Consider the following 16,133-nt stretch of genomic DNA (forward strand, 5'->3'; position numbering starts at 1 on the left):
CTAAACAACTGCACTTCTTAATATCAAACATTGTAACATCACGAGAGAATCTTTTGGTTAATTCGTACTATTAGCAATATTACTTGTAGCAATCATTATCTAGTATGCGGCGTAAATATATACAGTTTATATATGTATATATGTTTGTATATACATGTATATTATGTATGGTGTTCGCATAATATGTTAAGATATACAAAACTAAAGTATGATAAAGTTAGCACACATTCGAAATTAGTAAGTGTCGACAATAATTCATTTGACTTAATTAACTATTTCGTATGTAACATTGATAAATTAGTTTAATCGTTCCTTCAATAGCTAAAAGATTGTTTAATTTAATTTAATAATAAAAATGTACTTGCAAGATATACTTGCATAATAAAGATATACATGCGTTAAAATAATTCATTATGCATGCATTGACTATTTACTAATTACAAATTTCTATCTGAAGACACGGTAGTGTCTCGGTAATACATACATCAATCTGCGTTTTATTAGAAAATTACTTAATCAAGATATGACATATGATATGATATCACCATGCGTCAGAAACTCTCAAATTTGCTAAAATCGAAGAAGGCAATCATCATAGCATAAATAAGCCATTTTTCGACAATCTGATATTGTATAATAATGAATTAATACAAATATAGGAATAATTTACGATAATGTCAACATATGTATATTTAATATTGCCTTTCTCATAATTTTTCATCAAATTAACAAATGTATAGCAATATCTGTAGCATAGGGAAATATTAGTCAATCGATTTTTCGATTGAGCATAAATAAACATTTCACGCATCATCTTAAGATTTCACGCAGTAATTTATAAGATTATCTCTAATAAGCTGAGGTAAAACTAGATTTTTAAAAAGATACAAACAATAAAAAATATGTAAAATGTATCGATGATTATACGTATCTAAGATTCATATATATAAAAAAAAATGTATATGTATTTACTTAAAATATAAACATATAAAAAATTTCTGTAGTTTATGCTTCCTCTTTTTAAAAATAAAAATGTTAATTGTCTATTGCTATTTAAATTTAAAACAAGACTTTTTAAGTACGTAAAAACTTAAATACATTGCATAATTTAATGTCAAGTATTCTGTGTGGAACTGCCTCTGCGCAAAAAGCAAATAAATCGTTTTTATCATCCGACATTGCAGATTTAACCAACGCTCGGTATGTCGCCTGGTGATTCTTTTACGAAAAGAACTGACTGAATTAGTTGTCGTTTTGCATACATACTCGTGAATTCTGGACGTATAAAACGTGATAATGGTAGCGACTGGCTAATCACGCATCGTTTTCAGTCCGAACGCACATGTCATGTCAAGTCTCTCTATCTCACTAAGTCCATTGAAACGAATGGACGGCCGATGAGAATGTCATACGCAGTTTCCTCGAGGATCACCTTGAGGACACGCCATAAACTGATATTTGCACACGAATATTTTAGTCCCTTCTTTCAGCCTTTCTCGCAAATTGATCACTGCACTTCACAGACGAAGAAAGTCTCGAAGCTGCAAGGACTGTCATTCCATTTGAGCCCTTTGCCATCTCTGTTCCAGAGCTCCAGGCAATGTTCCTCTTCGCCGTTCTCGTATCTGAAAGAAAATGAGAAGACTAAATGAAATCCGCATTATTTTAAGCAACAAAATATATAAGGAAATAAGTTATATAATAACGTATTTGATATATTTGATATCAATCTTAAAAAATCAAAACTGCATCTCCTCTTATATATTTATTTTTTTAATTTCGGAATTTGTAATGTATATGAAGTATTGTAAGACATAATCACTATAGCTTTAATAATTTTGAAAATAGAACTAACATACATTACAGAAATTGAAATATCTGTTATTACTTATTTTTTTCTTTTTAAAGAAGGTGTTATAATTGATTTTAAAGAAGAAGGACACATAAAATAATTTTATATTACATAAATATATTATATTTACGCAAATAAAATACTAAACTTTCTTTTGAAATCACTGAAATCACAGAAATTAAGTTTCTTTTGCCATTAAAGAGTCCATGAGAACACCTTTCACCGGAAACAAGTTTTAATATCTCAATAACTAATTTATGCCAATCATATCGCAATGATAGAACGGAATTTCCGCGATCAATATCAGAAAGAATGTAAATTGTTTGCGATCGTAAAGCACCCTTACCGGAAATTATTTGGTTCGCCGACGTTCCAATTCTCGAACGTGATCGGCCTACCATTAGCCATCCAGAAAAAAGTTCCCTCCTCGGCCTGATCGGTGCCAGAAGTCCAAAAATGCTCGTGACCGAGACCGAAATCCTTGATATGCTTCTCAAGTCTATCGTTCTCCTCTTGTGAGGCTATACTCGCCAGATGCATCCCGTGATAACGACAGTATTGCGAGGCTCTGTACCAGTTTGCCTGTAATGCGAAGAAGGATTGGTAATACTTTACTCTAACGTTCTTTTTTTTTTTTTGCAAAACGCCATTAATTGTACAAGATATTTTGCATAAAGTATATGCAAAATAAAATGTATTAAAAATGATACTGTATTATAATTTATTATTATTATTTGCTACAAATATCGATGTACATTAAACATTTATGATAAAACTAAATCTACTATACGCCTAGTAGTTAGTACTATATACAAATAATTTATAAATAATTTATAAATCATTTATGATGCTAAATAACGGATTAATCCGGCATAAATGACAATTATGTAAAAAGGAATACTGTGGGAGATAAATTTGACCTAAAGCAATGACCTAAATTGTTATGTATTAAACACCACAATAATTATGACAAAAGAGCAACATTCGAACTGTTGGTAAATTATGTGTAATCAAATTATGGGAGAGATAAGCTGTCATTAACATTCATATTTAACATTTGTGATCGTCATTGATTATAGCAGATTGGTCGGTATTAATAATTAACAGCATACAGTTTGTAGGGGCACATTAATATTCACACTAAAGTTGCATAATCACCATTCTGGTATCGATTTCGGCAGATTATATTCGAGAACCTGTTTGGAATATTACTAACATATTACTAACGAAATTATTTATAATGTGTCAATAATACATACTATATTATTGCATTAAAATATGGAAATAAACAGAATGAATTTTTTTCATGGATAATCAAAAACTACTAATATTGTGGTATAATTCAATCATTAAATGCAAAGATTTTTGTTTGTTAATATTGTATATATATTCTTAAGATAAACTAGATTATACTAAAAATTCTGAATGTAAGGAGAAAGATATACTAATAACAATGTTTTTAATATGAACTTTGTTTTAAATTATGATAGAAATATTACTGTTAAGAGAAAAAAAATCAATCTTCCTCAATAAATTAAAATTTTCAGTTATAGACAAGAATATTCCAAACCTTTTTAAATGTTCTGAATTTAAAACCGATTTTCCAAAACAATCACGTACATATTGTATATGTACATATATCTTATGTTTAGCCAAGCTTAGCATAGATATTTTTAATATAACCTACACATCGCAATATTTTATGCGCTTGAAAGAAACCTGATGAAGTACGTTGAACGTACTTCTACATTTCAATATTACACAACGTATCGGCTATGTGACTTCACTTCAGTCATTCGAACTACATGTGATTTTTATGACCGTGGTACGTTGCAGAAGCATTAATACCTCTGACTTCATTGACAGTTCGTTACGAATTCCCTCGCGGTGTTTCGTCGCATCGTTGCCATTTAAGTGCAAAGATGATCTCGGCCATCACGCATCGTACATGTGCTATCTCCATATTTACAGCATCCTTAATAATATATAATAACATATTATACAACACAATACAATGCATTCTTCTTTGTAATAACAAAATCGAACTGTGATAGGAAATCGCAGAACGTAGTATGAGGTTCTATTTGTAATCCTCGAAATTTCTTATCGGCATAATTAAGATGCATAATACACGTTTACTGAGAGACTGGGTTATTCATTTAGAATTCTTGAGAACGACAACGTGACTATTATGAAACACATATATACATAGTAGCTATACTTCTGCAAAATATATATGGAGTACCATTTTCGGTGCGTCTTGTTATATTATGATAATTCGCCAAGTTATTAAATTAAACAAAATTTTGCAATAATGATATTACAATAATAAATTCAAACTTATCGGATGTGACATGTAAATATTTTTTTTATTATTACTTTTTATCATTAAAGGATTTTTTTAAACATGCATTTCATAAATATTATAGTATATATTAAAGTAAAAAAAATTTATTATAAAAATCTAAGCATATATTGCTTTTACATACGCAGAGTATTTAAGAAAAGTGATTATCGCAACTTAGAGAGAATTTTGCATATTCTACTTGTTCCGTAGAACTTAATGAATCTTTCGGATCTTAAACGCTACGCTAATTAAAGTTTGTTCAAATTAACATCGCCGGTAATTAACACCGTTGGTAGCTAATGCTTATGTAAATTATTTGTCTTAACTGCAAAATGATCTCCATGTTAATGTAATAGACACTAAACTCAGAATTAATATATGAGTACATATAAATTTTAATTTATTTTAATTAATAATTTTAATTAGTATTTAATTACTAATTAAAAAATTAAAAACTATAAGATATAATTCTTTAAAAAAATATGTTTTTAACTCTTTTTTTAATAAAAAGAATCCTAATGTTTATAAGACCTATTTTTTTAATTTTTCATTTCACTATCATAATGATAACATATTTTTAGGTCTGTTATAAACTTCTTATCTATATTTATTCTTGCAATGTTATTACTGCAATAATTTTTTTTTTAGCAATCTACTTTATTATTTGTTGTTCCAATATCTGCGCATGGCATATATATCGTATACATCTATCATTTACACATTTAGCTGTTTATAAAATATTTATTCAAGAGCATGATAAATATTGACTTTCACTCCGTCAATGTCAACGCTACCAAATTTTGTCGCTGTTTTCTCGTTGCTCTTTCGCCGATCCGTCTGATGTGTACGATGAGGCAAACTGGAACGCGAAGGACGCGAAAAATCGAGTGTAACCTGCTGGGAATGCAAATAAAGCGCAATAAATAGAGCGTCGTCGCGATTGCACGGGAGCGACCCGACACGACGGAGTTACATTACCGCTGCATTCCCTTTCCGCTCGAATCTCGCAGCGTATATGCTCTCCTGCACCGCCACGAAACGTCGGCACGAACTCGTCGTTACTCGTGCACGATGGTTTCGCTTAAGCTCGGTCTATCCTCCCTAAACGAAACAGCAATCGTACGTGACGATCAGTGGCACGCTATTGGCTTTTCGGGTCCGAATACTGTTTCAGGACATACCGCGTAACGAAAGAAAATAAAGATTAAAGAGAAAGTAATTAAAAAGTAGAAACATTTGTCTTCTCTGAATGGGCACACATTTGTTTTTTTCTGACAAGAAAAAACAAGGAAAATCGGAGACTGATATTAAGCTGTTGTAAAAGTAATAATTATATAATTATATTAAAAATATATAGATTTAAAAAAAGTTAACAGCATTTATTGAATGTTTTCGTTTATTAAATAAAGATGACCTTACATGGTCAATAATAGTGTCAGTATTAACAAATATTGACAATGTTATTGATGCGCGGTTAATATTGATAGATTGACGTAGAATACTGATGATGATCTGGATTTTGATTCTTGAGTAACAGTATCGCTTTACTAGGATTCATGTCATAGTATGTCACAATAGATAACGTACGTAAAACTAAAGTGAAATATATTGTCAATATCATGTAAAGTTATAGAAATACTAAAAATATTGATGCATACTCTCAGTATTACTAATTCAATATATTATACTGATCAGTATTACTGATCATGTATGGTCACCTTTTAAGAGTCTCACTATTATAATATACTTAAAAAAAATAATAGAACCACTTTGTAACAATTAATCTAGTTATCTGTGCTTTTATGATTTTGATTACGTTTTTTTTCTTTTAATGGTAAGTACTGCACAAACTTTATTTCTAATTTCTTGTTATAAAAATAGAAGACGTTATTAAATGTAAAATCTTTTATCATTTAAAATGATTTAGAATTCAAAAATTATGTGGAGATATCAATATATAGAATCGCAAATAAATATAGAATCCCTTTAATGGATCAATTAAGGACCCGTTTATAATTCAGTAGGATCGATACACTTTAGTCCATCAAAGACATGCATAAAGGATGCTTATCTCGCCACAAGTCAAACAGACGGATTAATTGGAGCAGCAAGAGAACAAGTGGTATGTTTGCAATTTAGAACTTGACTTTCACCCCCAACCGCCTCCTTTCCTAACTTAAATAAGTTCTTCACTGAAGAGAGAGGCAAACATTCTCTGTCATCAGGAGAACCACAAAATTTAGTGGAAAAGTCGGTCATTGCCCGACAACGAGCAAAGTTGTTTTGCAAGGTCTCGATTAATGGGGCACCGTCCATTATTTGCTTGCGAAACAAAGAGGACTCGTCTTTGGTGATCCGATTAAAAGAGAGGATCAAAAGAGAAGGAGCGAATTTCTACTTCTTTCCTCTTCACGCTTTTGTTGCGAAAAGCCCGATTAAACGAAAGCCTTTACGTCACTACCATCCATCTCTAGCGAGGTCGCTCCGCAGCAGCGATGGAATTACGAAATCCGTGTTAATAGCATGTGAGTCAATAAAAGCGCCTAGGCTATCCGGGAAGCCGTAATAAGGGCGTCTCTAATCGATACGATTGTGTTCGCGTGCGGACACGCGTTTACACACGTCAGAACCAGGAATGACGCTCTCGAAAGACCCGCATTAGATCAGCACTATCTGCGAAACCCTCGAAACAGAAGATACGCATTCAACTTCAAAGTCACAAATTTGATAAAAGAATCTATAATTTTATTTTGAATTTATCATAGAAAATAATTCTCGTATTTTACATTTATATAAATAATTAATTAAAATGGATACATACAATATGTTATTTCTCTCTCTTTTGTATCATTTAACACTTGTAATTAAAACAAACAAGAACTTTACGTTAAATGCCAGATGAGATTTTAGTAAGAAAACGTCACTATTATTTAACCATATCAATATATGTATAACTAGAAAATTTCGATTTCTTGCTCATATAACATTCGTCTTTATGAAAATATACTCATATAAACGCTCATATAAACGTTCGTCTTTATGAAAATACACGCTATCAAGATCTGCATTGATTAACATTATTTTCTGATCACGCTCCAACATCTGCGTTATCATCACTCTCATCTGCCAGATTTCTCAGGATTTTTATTATTTGGAGAATCATCGTAGAGAAATTGCAAGATTTCCGTTATTATTTCATATAATTTACATTATTTATAATAATAAGTTTGGCGTTTACAATTTGAAATCACTTTTGCTTGGAACTCTTTCAATTTTCCTTTACGTGCCAAATGTTTCGTTTCTTTTCTATGTGTTTTACTTCTTTCATCACGCGAGATTCTCTACTGCAACCAACACAGGGTCACTGTTATCCGAAAAGACCCTTATTACTATCCTGGTTCCCGGCATTCGATGCACCGTAAAACCGTCCGTGACAGCAAAGCCGGAAAGTTACGAGCTCGGAAATAATTTGATAAAGTCCAAGACCCAGGTCGGGTCGACGGTTTGGTCAGATAAATCAGCGTAACTGGCAGGAGCGATACCTTGAAGAAGATCCCCAGGTAGTATCTCTTCTCGCCCAGCTTCAGTAAAGGCATCGTCCATCTTGAAGCCGCCAAGCTGCTACTATGTTCGTCCACGCAGTTTGGACAGTCGTCTGCAAAGAAAATAAAAAGGCTATTATCGATACGTATATTTAAATCGAATAGATGATAAAAGAAATAAAATACGCGCAAATTTTTTCTCGCAATTTTATCTAACAATTTAGTCAGCTTATACATTAATAAGAAAAAAAATTAGTCTCTACATGTTCGAAATAAAGGAAAATTTATAAGAAAGTATATATATACATCTTCCTATCAAATAAGTAACAATTTCAAATAAATAACGGCGAATGACTTAAAAAAGCTAATTCGAAATTAGTTTAAAAAATATCAATATGTAACAGGAATTTAACTTCAATAATAATTAGTTAATAATATCTTCACATATATACAATTCTTTATAAATTTTTAAGCTTTCAAAATTTTTCAAAATAATACATTTCATTTTTTAATAATAACATTTAATAATCCAGATAATATTTATATTGTATAAAATGTCTAAAAGACGTCTTTTAAATATCTTATGCAATATGCATGTTATTTGGAAAATTAAATAATATATCTTGTCTTAATATTTACATAACTTCTAACATTAATCTATAAGTTAAAATCATTACGATGCATGATTTTGATTTAGAAATTCATAACGCATCAGCTTTCTGAAAAAAAGCTGATGCGTTATGAATTGCTGAGTTCTTTTTGCATTTGTAAATTAATTATTAATAATCTTGATTTATTATTAGAGTAGTTTTCTTTAAAAAAATACAGCTTAAACAATTTTTCTAAATGCTTCATCTTTCTCACAAATATTCCACTACCAATAAAGTATAATATATTGACGAGATATCTTTCTTTTCGAAAGAGATATTTATTATCTTATGTTATATCAACTATGACTTCTCAAAGTATACAAAGAAATTATACAAAAAAAAGTATTATATAAAGAAATTGAATAAATCATAAATCAATAATGCAAATCGAATATATTACCAAAGATGAATAGTACTAATAATAAAATTATACAATTAATAGTAAAGTAATATAATTTTCAATTATTTATTAATATTATTTAATAAAGTATTAAACTTTTAAAATATATTAAAAATATCAAGAGAACGTAATTATTTTTCATTTACATTTGAAAAACGTCTCAAAAACGTCCTAATTATGAAATTTGTAACTAAACATATATATATATATATTTTCAAAAATGTATTTTATAAAAATAAAAGCGTTTCTGTATGTGTGCGTGTATGTGCGAGTAATATATAAATTTCCGTATAGTATTTTCATAATCTGTTATAGAGTTAAATATTTACATGTCACTGGAACAATAAATTTATTTAAAAAATGATATTAAGCATTCCACTATAATGTAAATGGAATTAATTCGCGTCAAACTAATTCACGTTTGAGAGGGACAGATGGTAAAGTGAAATTTCATAACGACTTTCCTCCGACTGCCGTTAACATCTTTTCAATCAGCAACGCATTCGGTTTCTCCTACTATTCGACTATATTAGGAGAATGCAGCAATTGCGACTGAGGACTTCAGCACTTGCAATTACGCAACACGGAAGAGATTACACATATACGCATCTATTGTATGGTTATCTCGATTACGCACATCAGCAAATGTTAAAGCTAAATGTTATTTTTAAGTAGCTATTGGATAGAAGTACAAAAACGAAAGTCAACTGGGACAAAGTATGATTTATTTATCTTCAGTGGTATGATAATTTTGTTGCCATGATGAAATAATTGCACTATCTTTTCTGGAAAAGTCACGTAAATGTCGTGGATATGAATAATGGCAATAAGAGTGTTGCAATATCGTAGCGTTAAAAAAAAGTTTAATGCTATCTATATAAATAAATATTTAATTCTTATTATTAAATATTATCAAAAAAATGTAAACAATATAAATTATAATCAGAAATATTTTGAAACAATATTTAAAATATATAAAGTCGAAAATTTTTAAAGGCTTAGATATTTTTACATAAATGTTGTTGTAAATATATATAATAATATATATATGCTGTGTAACAGTACATAACGTTGTATTTTTCCTAATTTGCTATTGCAACATTAGCAAATGCCATGAATAAATGTATAAAAAAATATGCAAAAGAATAATTCATGGAAACAAAAGATAGGCTGTCTACTTCGATAAATTTACAGCTAAATAAATTATGTGAAACAACAAAATCCCACAGTTGCAGCATTGAAGAAACTGAATTTCAAGCATTCCTGTACTTAACCTTGATCAAACAAACGCGAATTACGAAGATACAAACCATACTTTGTATCGCCCACATAACGCTTTCACCGGCTCACGCACTTCTCGGTCTGATGCGATCCCATTCGAAAGTTGTCTTGCAACTTGCCAAGAGATGGGTCGATGTAAAACACAAAATGGCATTTTTGCAACGACAGCGGGCGATCATCAAAAATGATTAATAATGTTCGCGCAGTAGTAGCTGCCACGTCGGAGAATAATGCGCGCGGCGCGACACGGCGATATCGCGTTTTACGAGAATCACGGAAGTCTGCCGACGGAGATTGTGTGCAATGCGTAAGTGTGCGTCTACTTTATCACGTTCTATGTAGTAAGACTGAATTACAACGGTTACACCAACGATTGCGTAAACTGCGAATCTCGCTGTACATTTCGTCGGCTCGACGTGGCGCGACGTGAAATTTTGGTAACGATTCTGTCTGTTCTGCTTACGACACGACGACAGAATTTCTCTGACGAGGCTCATTCGTTATAACGAGCGTGTCATGCGTGCATGCGTGCCTGCGTCGACGCTCCGTTAATTGTCGCGACAAATAAAGCGCACTTTTGCATAAGTAGCCGGGAGTGGTTTTTTTCGCACTTTTGCATGCACAAGTCACTTTTTCTCATTCACTCTTTTAAATCGTTGCATTAATTTCACTATTGTTAACAAAAGTTACTATTCTTTCCTTCGCATTTTATGGATTACATATAAAACGCGAGATTATTGTAGCATTACCGCTACGTTATAAAGCAAAATAGATTAGCAGTTACGCCTTTTATCGTTTATGTTATCGACAGGTTAATAATGTGAAAAAAACTAACAGCTTTTTCTTTGTGTGATAAATGGTTGTAAAATATTGTAAGACTGGAAAACAGAGATTACTTATAAATAAGCTATATTGATTCATAATATAATAAAATAGCACGATAAAAAATGTAACAACTACATGCATTGGTTAATAATGCAACAAATCGTCTCTCTCTCTCTCTCTCTCTCTCTCTCTCTTTCTCTAACTGAGAGAAAATTTTATAGTATACTAATTTTTTTTGCTATATCTACCTAAGACATAAATCTTGAGATTTGTTGAATTCTTTTTCTGGCACCTCATAAAATTTTTTAATTCCCTACATTTCCTGGAATGTTTTAGTCTCATTGAAATTTTATATTCTGAATACAAAATGATCTCTTAAATTCTTGTCGTTAAGTCTTTTAATGTAAAAAATATTATCATAAAAGTAAATCTATAAAAAACAACCATAAAACAGCGCTCGAGTTAGCTTGACTTGTCACGTAAATTGAGCAAGGTAATACGGCGAAATTGCGTCGTGCTAAAGTTCGCAACCTTTGTAAAACTAAAGAAGATAGCAAGCAGAGTAGATGACTTCTTGGTTTCATTGGCGGGCTAATTAGGCCGGCGTACTGCATATTTTAATAATCGCCTCGTTAATCTCCGCGCCGTGGCGTCAGAAAACATTTCGTCGCGTTAATATTCAGCGGACTTCTTAATAGACACCTCCGACTTTTGCTTCCTGTTCCACTTTTTGGTTCCACAACATCGCTTCTCGTCACACAGATTACAAGATGGAAAAAGGATAAATTGCTTCCATTAAAGGAGCCATTAACGGATCTTGAGCTACCGCAACTTTTATTATTCAAGTTTTGGTATGATTATAGCTTAAATTCTCCGATATCGATGATCAGATGATGGTGCATATCTTTCTTATTCTTACTTATATGTATATATATTATGCGGAATTAATAATAAAAAAATTGTTGGTTTTAATTGTCGTAATCAACTTTAAAAACTAATCATTAAAAAGCAATAAAAACTATTTTTAATTTTTCAACAAAATTTTACAAAATTTAATTTTCCAACAAAATTCTCGGCAAAAACATTACATTAATATTAATTTATAAAATTCGTATAAATTTAAGTAATATTAAAAAAAAATATTATATGCATCGCAAAATATAATAATGGGTAATCCGCTGTAACAACAATATGTATATATATAAAAAAAATATATATATATATATATAAGCTGTTTTTTTAATAATGTGAGAGAAAACATAATTGTGGCGTAATTAAGTGTGCTCTGCGGTACTATAAAAAACCCGCAAAATTCGTGGGATTTAGATGACACTGTCCACGCCACTGTTTATTCTACAATATGCGCATTCTGCTAAATCCGTTGCTCGAATTTACAAATCCACCAGCGGCCATTACTGAACTTAATATATGTCACAATGTACAAACGTCTGTTGTACTTGTGAAAGAATAAAATATTGTAAATTCCAACAAATAAACTTTAAAATAGTGGATTTAGTTATTGTAAATAAAACAAATTAATCTTTTTAAATGTCAAGTTTTTGTATTTTGTTAAATAATTGATGGAGAAATAGAAAACATAAATTTTTAGTACTTATTATGAGCAATCAATAATTAGTACAAATCTCAATATTTCACGCAATAAAATTGTTAAAGAGTAAATCAACTCTATAAATGCATTATCAGTATTTTCAATAAATCATTAATCAATATTTATATTGGAAATTAGTTAAATAATTAATATAAAGAATAATATTGAAGAATATTGACCGCCACAGCGCAATACAATGCTTCAATAACGCACAGATCAATCAATTAAAATTTTTTGAAAATGTAATACCCAATTATGATTATTTTGAACTCAATCAAAAAAATAAATGGTCTTTCGACTCTTAAAATGTCAGATTTTATCGATGAGTAAAGCCCGCACTCGTGTAGAAGAAATGACATCGTAAAATTGAATTTTACGAGTGCGATCTTATTCGCGTACAATCTCGAAAATCGCGTGAATTAAGACGACGCTATCTGCAAATTTAATTATCGTCCACAAGCTCACAAAATCGTTCGATAGTTCCATTAAATTATAATCAAGGGATAAATTCTAAAAAGGTACGATAATAAAATTGCTGACAGAAATAATGACAGAATTTCGCTGATTACAGAAAGAATTTTGCTGAAGTAAAAATTTAAAAACTACAAATCTAAAAATAATTTTGTTAGATCATCAAAATAATTATAGAGAAAATTCAAGCATGATGAGAACAATGCAGTAAAAAACTTCCAAAAGACATTCTAGAAACTAGTTTGAGTATCGTACATAATTATTTTAATAGTCCAATAAATTTTCAGATCTGTACCTAGCTAAATTTTTAAATACTTCAGCAAAGCCGTTCTTTCTGTGTAGATATACAAACTGTATTGTACGTAAGTATACAAACATGAATGTTATATTCTTATATTTCTGTATTTTCAATAACTTAAAACACAAAAATTATATAAGACTTGATGTTCATCTTTAAGAAAATATGATAATACGATCTGTTGATTAATTTTCACGTTGTTAATTCTGTAGAAAAAGAAGGAAAAGAAATATCAAAAATTGCTGCTTAACAAACTGTTTTTCAATAAATACAATTGCGCTTAATTGATTGCATCCAATCGACCCGAGTTATGCGCAGTTTTAACAACTAATGATTAATGTGCTACTTTGAAGTAACAATACGCACGTACTGAAACGATTGGAGCTCTGTCGAACATCGCTCAGCGGTCATTTTATTATGCTCATTCATCTCAAATCATATTAAAGTGACTAATGAATGAGTATCTTAATTAAGAAAACGATATCTCACAGTACATTCTAAATGAATATCAAGTATAAATCAATTTTTCCTCAAAAAATGAAATTAATTATTATTGGGGTATACGAGTTTAATTACATCCTTTATCTTCTGTCTATTCGACGTTGAGTATGATGTCTTGAAATAAATGTTTTAAGCATTTTCAGATCTTCGAACGCTTAAAGAGACGAGCATCATTCACAGTTCTAAGCATGATGAATAAAAGCCACTATAAAGCTTTGAGTACGTATACATAATCGTTGAGTATATACACATCTTAAATGTTTATATTATAAAGCAAAACTATTCTTGCAATTTTTGATTTAACAACGTACACTCGAGTATTAAAAATTAAAAGATTGAGATCAATTAAAAGTCAAAAGAAATGAAATATGTAATAAACAGCTTATTAACATAAAAAATTATTTTATGTTAAAATAATTTTTTGCTGCAAAGAAAAAGTTTTGTTGTCTAAAATTGCTAAATATATGTCTCTAGAAAAGAGCTAATAAGATATGGCTGTGGCAATAAAAAAAGATGAATGATGTCCTCAATAAAATGATTCCGCCGAACGGATCAAACATTAAGAATAACGGTATCTCTGATCAAACTGTCACTTTTAATCGGACGTTAAGAGGACGTTTAATAGTCAGCCAATCAGATGACCGACTAAACTTCACGAGAGTGACCGACCTTCGTTCAGCGTATCCTTGACACGCTTTCGAAAAGGCAACCGTTGCCGCCAACGCTCGGGTCACGTTTGGCGTTTGTATTCGCCGAGGAAGATTTTGCCGAGGATGACAGACATGCCGCATGTGGGCAAAATCACGGGGGCCACGTTACGTAAATGTCCGTTATGGCGCAATGCATACTGATGGGGTGATCAAAGCGAGCAGTCATGGCCCACCGACATGCAACTGCACCCTAGAGCTGTCAATGCACAGCGGCAATACACAGTGACGCACGAGCTAAATGGCAACATGTGTCCAGAAAGACTATGACAGTGCGTATGATGACAATCCTCTCTACTCTTTCCACGCAAAATATTAAACGAACAATGCACACACATATCATTCGACAACTATTAATTACATTTTTTATATTTTTATCATGTCATGATTAAATTTTAGAAAATATCTTTTGCTATGATGGATAGAATAAAAAGAAGAAAAGATATTCACAATATATGTTAGTGAGAAATTCTTTGATAAAATTGGAGTTTGCTCCTTCATAGGAAAAACGGACGCTTTATCCTAAACAGGGATAGTGTTACGCAAAGTATCGGCTTCGATAGTAGAAATATCTTTGAGACTATCGAAGAGGGTTGTCCTTTCAGTGCACTCGCATGACTCCCAGTTCTATTATGGATCGCATACTGGTATTGCACACCGTCGAAATGGTCGTGTAGGTAGATCCAATACGATACGATCCTCCAGAATTGGTGGCCACGTTGGGAGCGACGGACAGAAAGAAAAAGTGATGGTTTGGGTATCGTTTTCGGCAAATGGAAGAGGCAGGTTCCCACATTCGGCGATGGAAAACGGCTGCCATCGGCTGAAATTGACTCGCCGAATCGTGATGTGGAAAAGCGGATGCGGCCTCGATGCGCGTCGTGATCTCGTCAAGCGTACAATCGGTATGGACAGAACGTTTTGGATTTAAAAGAATCTACGTTTCTTTCTCTATATCTTACAAGTGTAATTCCCTCCGGCAAATCCTCCAAAGGAGACGGACACGATCCTCTGGCACAACGTTGAATAAATTCTGAATTTATTCGTGTTTTGAAATTTGCAATTTGTTTTAAAATTTCATGGTATTCTCTTGTGTCTTTCTACTATTACCTTTATTTATTGCAAATGATTTCTTATTTGATTGTAATTTAATAAAAGATTAGTTAATTAAACATATTTATAATATCAGTATCATATAATAATTAAAAGCATTACAGTATCTAATGTAAACTGCGACATGATTAATAAAAAATGTAATATTAACATTAAGCGTATAAAATTATATAACTTATAATAAATATATTTCTTAATTATACATTTTTTTCATTTATATTATGTTATATTTCATTAGATTATGTTATAGAAAATGATGTAAATTTTATATATTTTGTTTACTATTAATATTAATATGTAGTAGTTTACAAATAAGAAATAATCATTAATAATAAGAGTTAAATAGTAATTAAGTAAACTATTTTCGCTTGTAATTAGAGAATATAATATACAATAACTTTTTATTGAATATATTATTTATATATAACAATACAACACTTTAATATCTTCTATAATTTTCTAATATTGGATAAGAGAGGGAGAGAGAGAGAGAGAGAGAGAGAGAGAGAGAGAGAGAGAGAGAGAGAGAGAGAGAGA

The 16,133-nt window shown here is 31.0% G+C and overlaps 1 protein-coding gene across 6 annotated transcripts in view; it reads right to left on the reverse strand.

Annotated features, from left to right (window-relative positions):
- Positions 1–1,015: 1,015 nt before the first annotated feature.
- LOC108756640 (C-type lectin 37Db-like) overlaps positions 1,016–16,133 on the reverse strand; it is a 102,239-nt gene continuing 87,121 nt past the window's right edge. For all 6 annotated transcript variants that reach the window (XM_018500615.1, XM_018500614.1, XM_018500617.1 and 3 more), the window contains 3 exons: positions 7,742–7,854; positions 2,199–2,434; positions 1,016–1,625 (listed from right to left, as the gene is read on the reverse strand). In XM_018500615.1, coding sequence (XP_018356117.1) covers positions 1,508–1,625; positions 2,199–2,434; positions 7,742–7,854 — 467 coding nt within the window. In that variant the 3' untranslated portion in view covers positions 1,016–1,507. The remainder of the gene's footprint in view (positions 1,626–2,198; positions 2,435–7,741; positions 7,855–16,133) is intronic.

Source organism: Trachymyrmex septentrionalis, unplaced genomic scaffold (genome assembly GCF_001594115.1).
Source record: "Trachymyrmex septentrionalis isolate Tsep2-gDNA-1 unplaced genomic scaffold, Tsep1.0 scaffold129, whole genome shotgun sequence".
Classification (NCBI taxonomy): Eukaryota; Metazoa; Arthropoda; class Insecta; order Hymenoptera; family Formicidae; genus Trachymyrmex; species Trachymyrmex septentrionalis.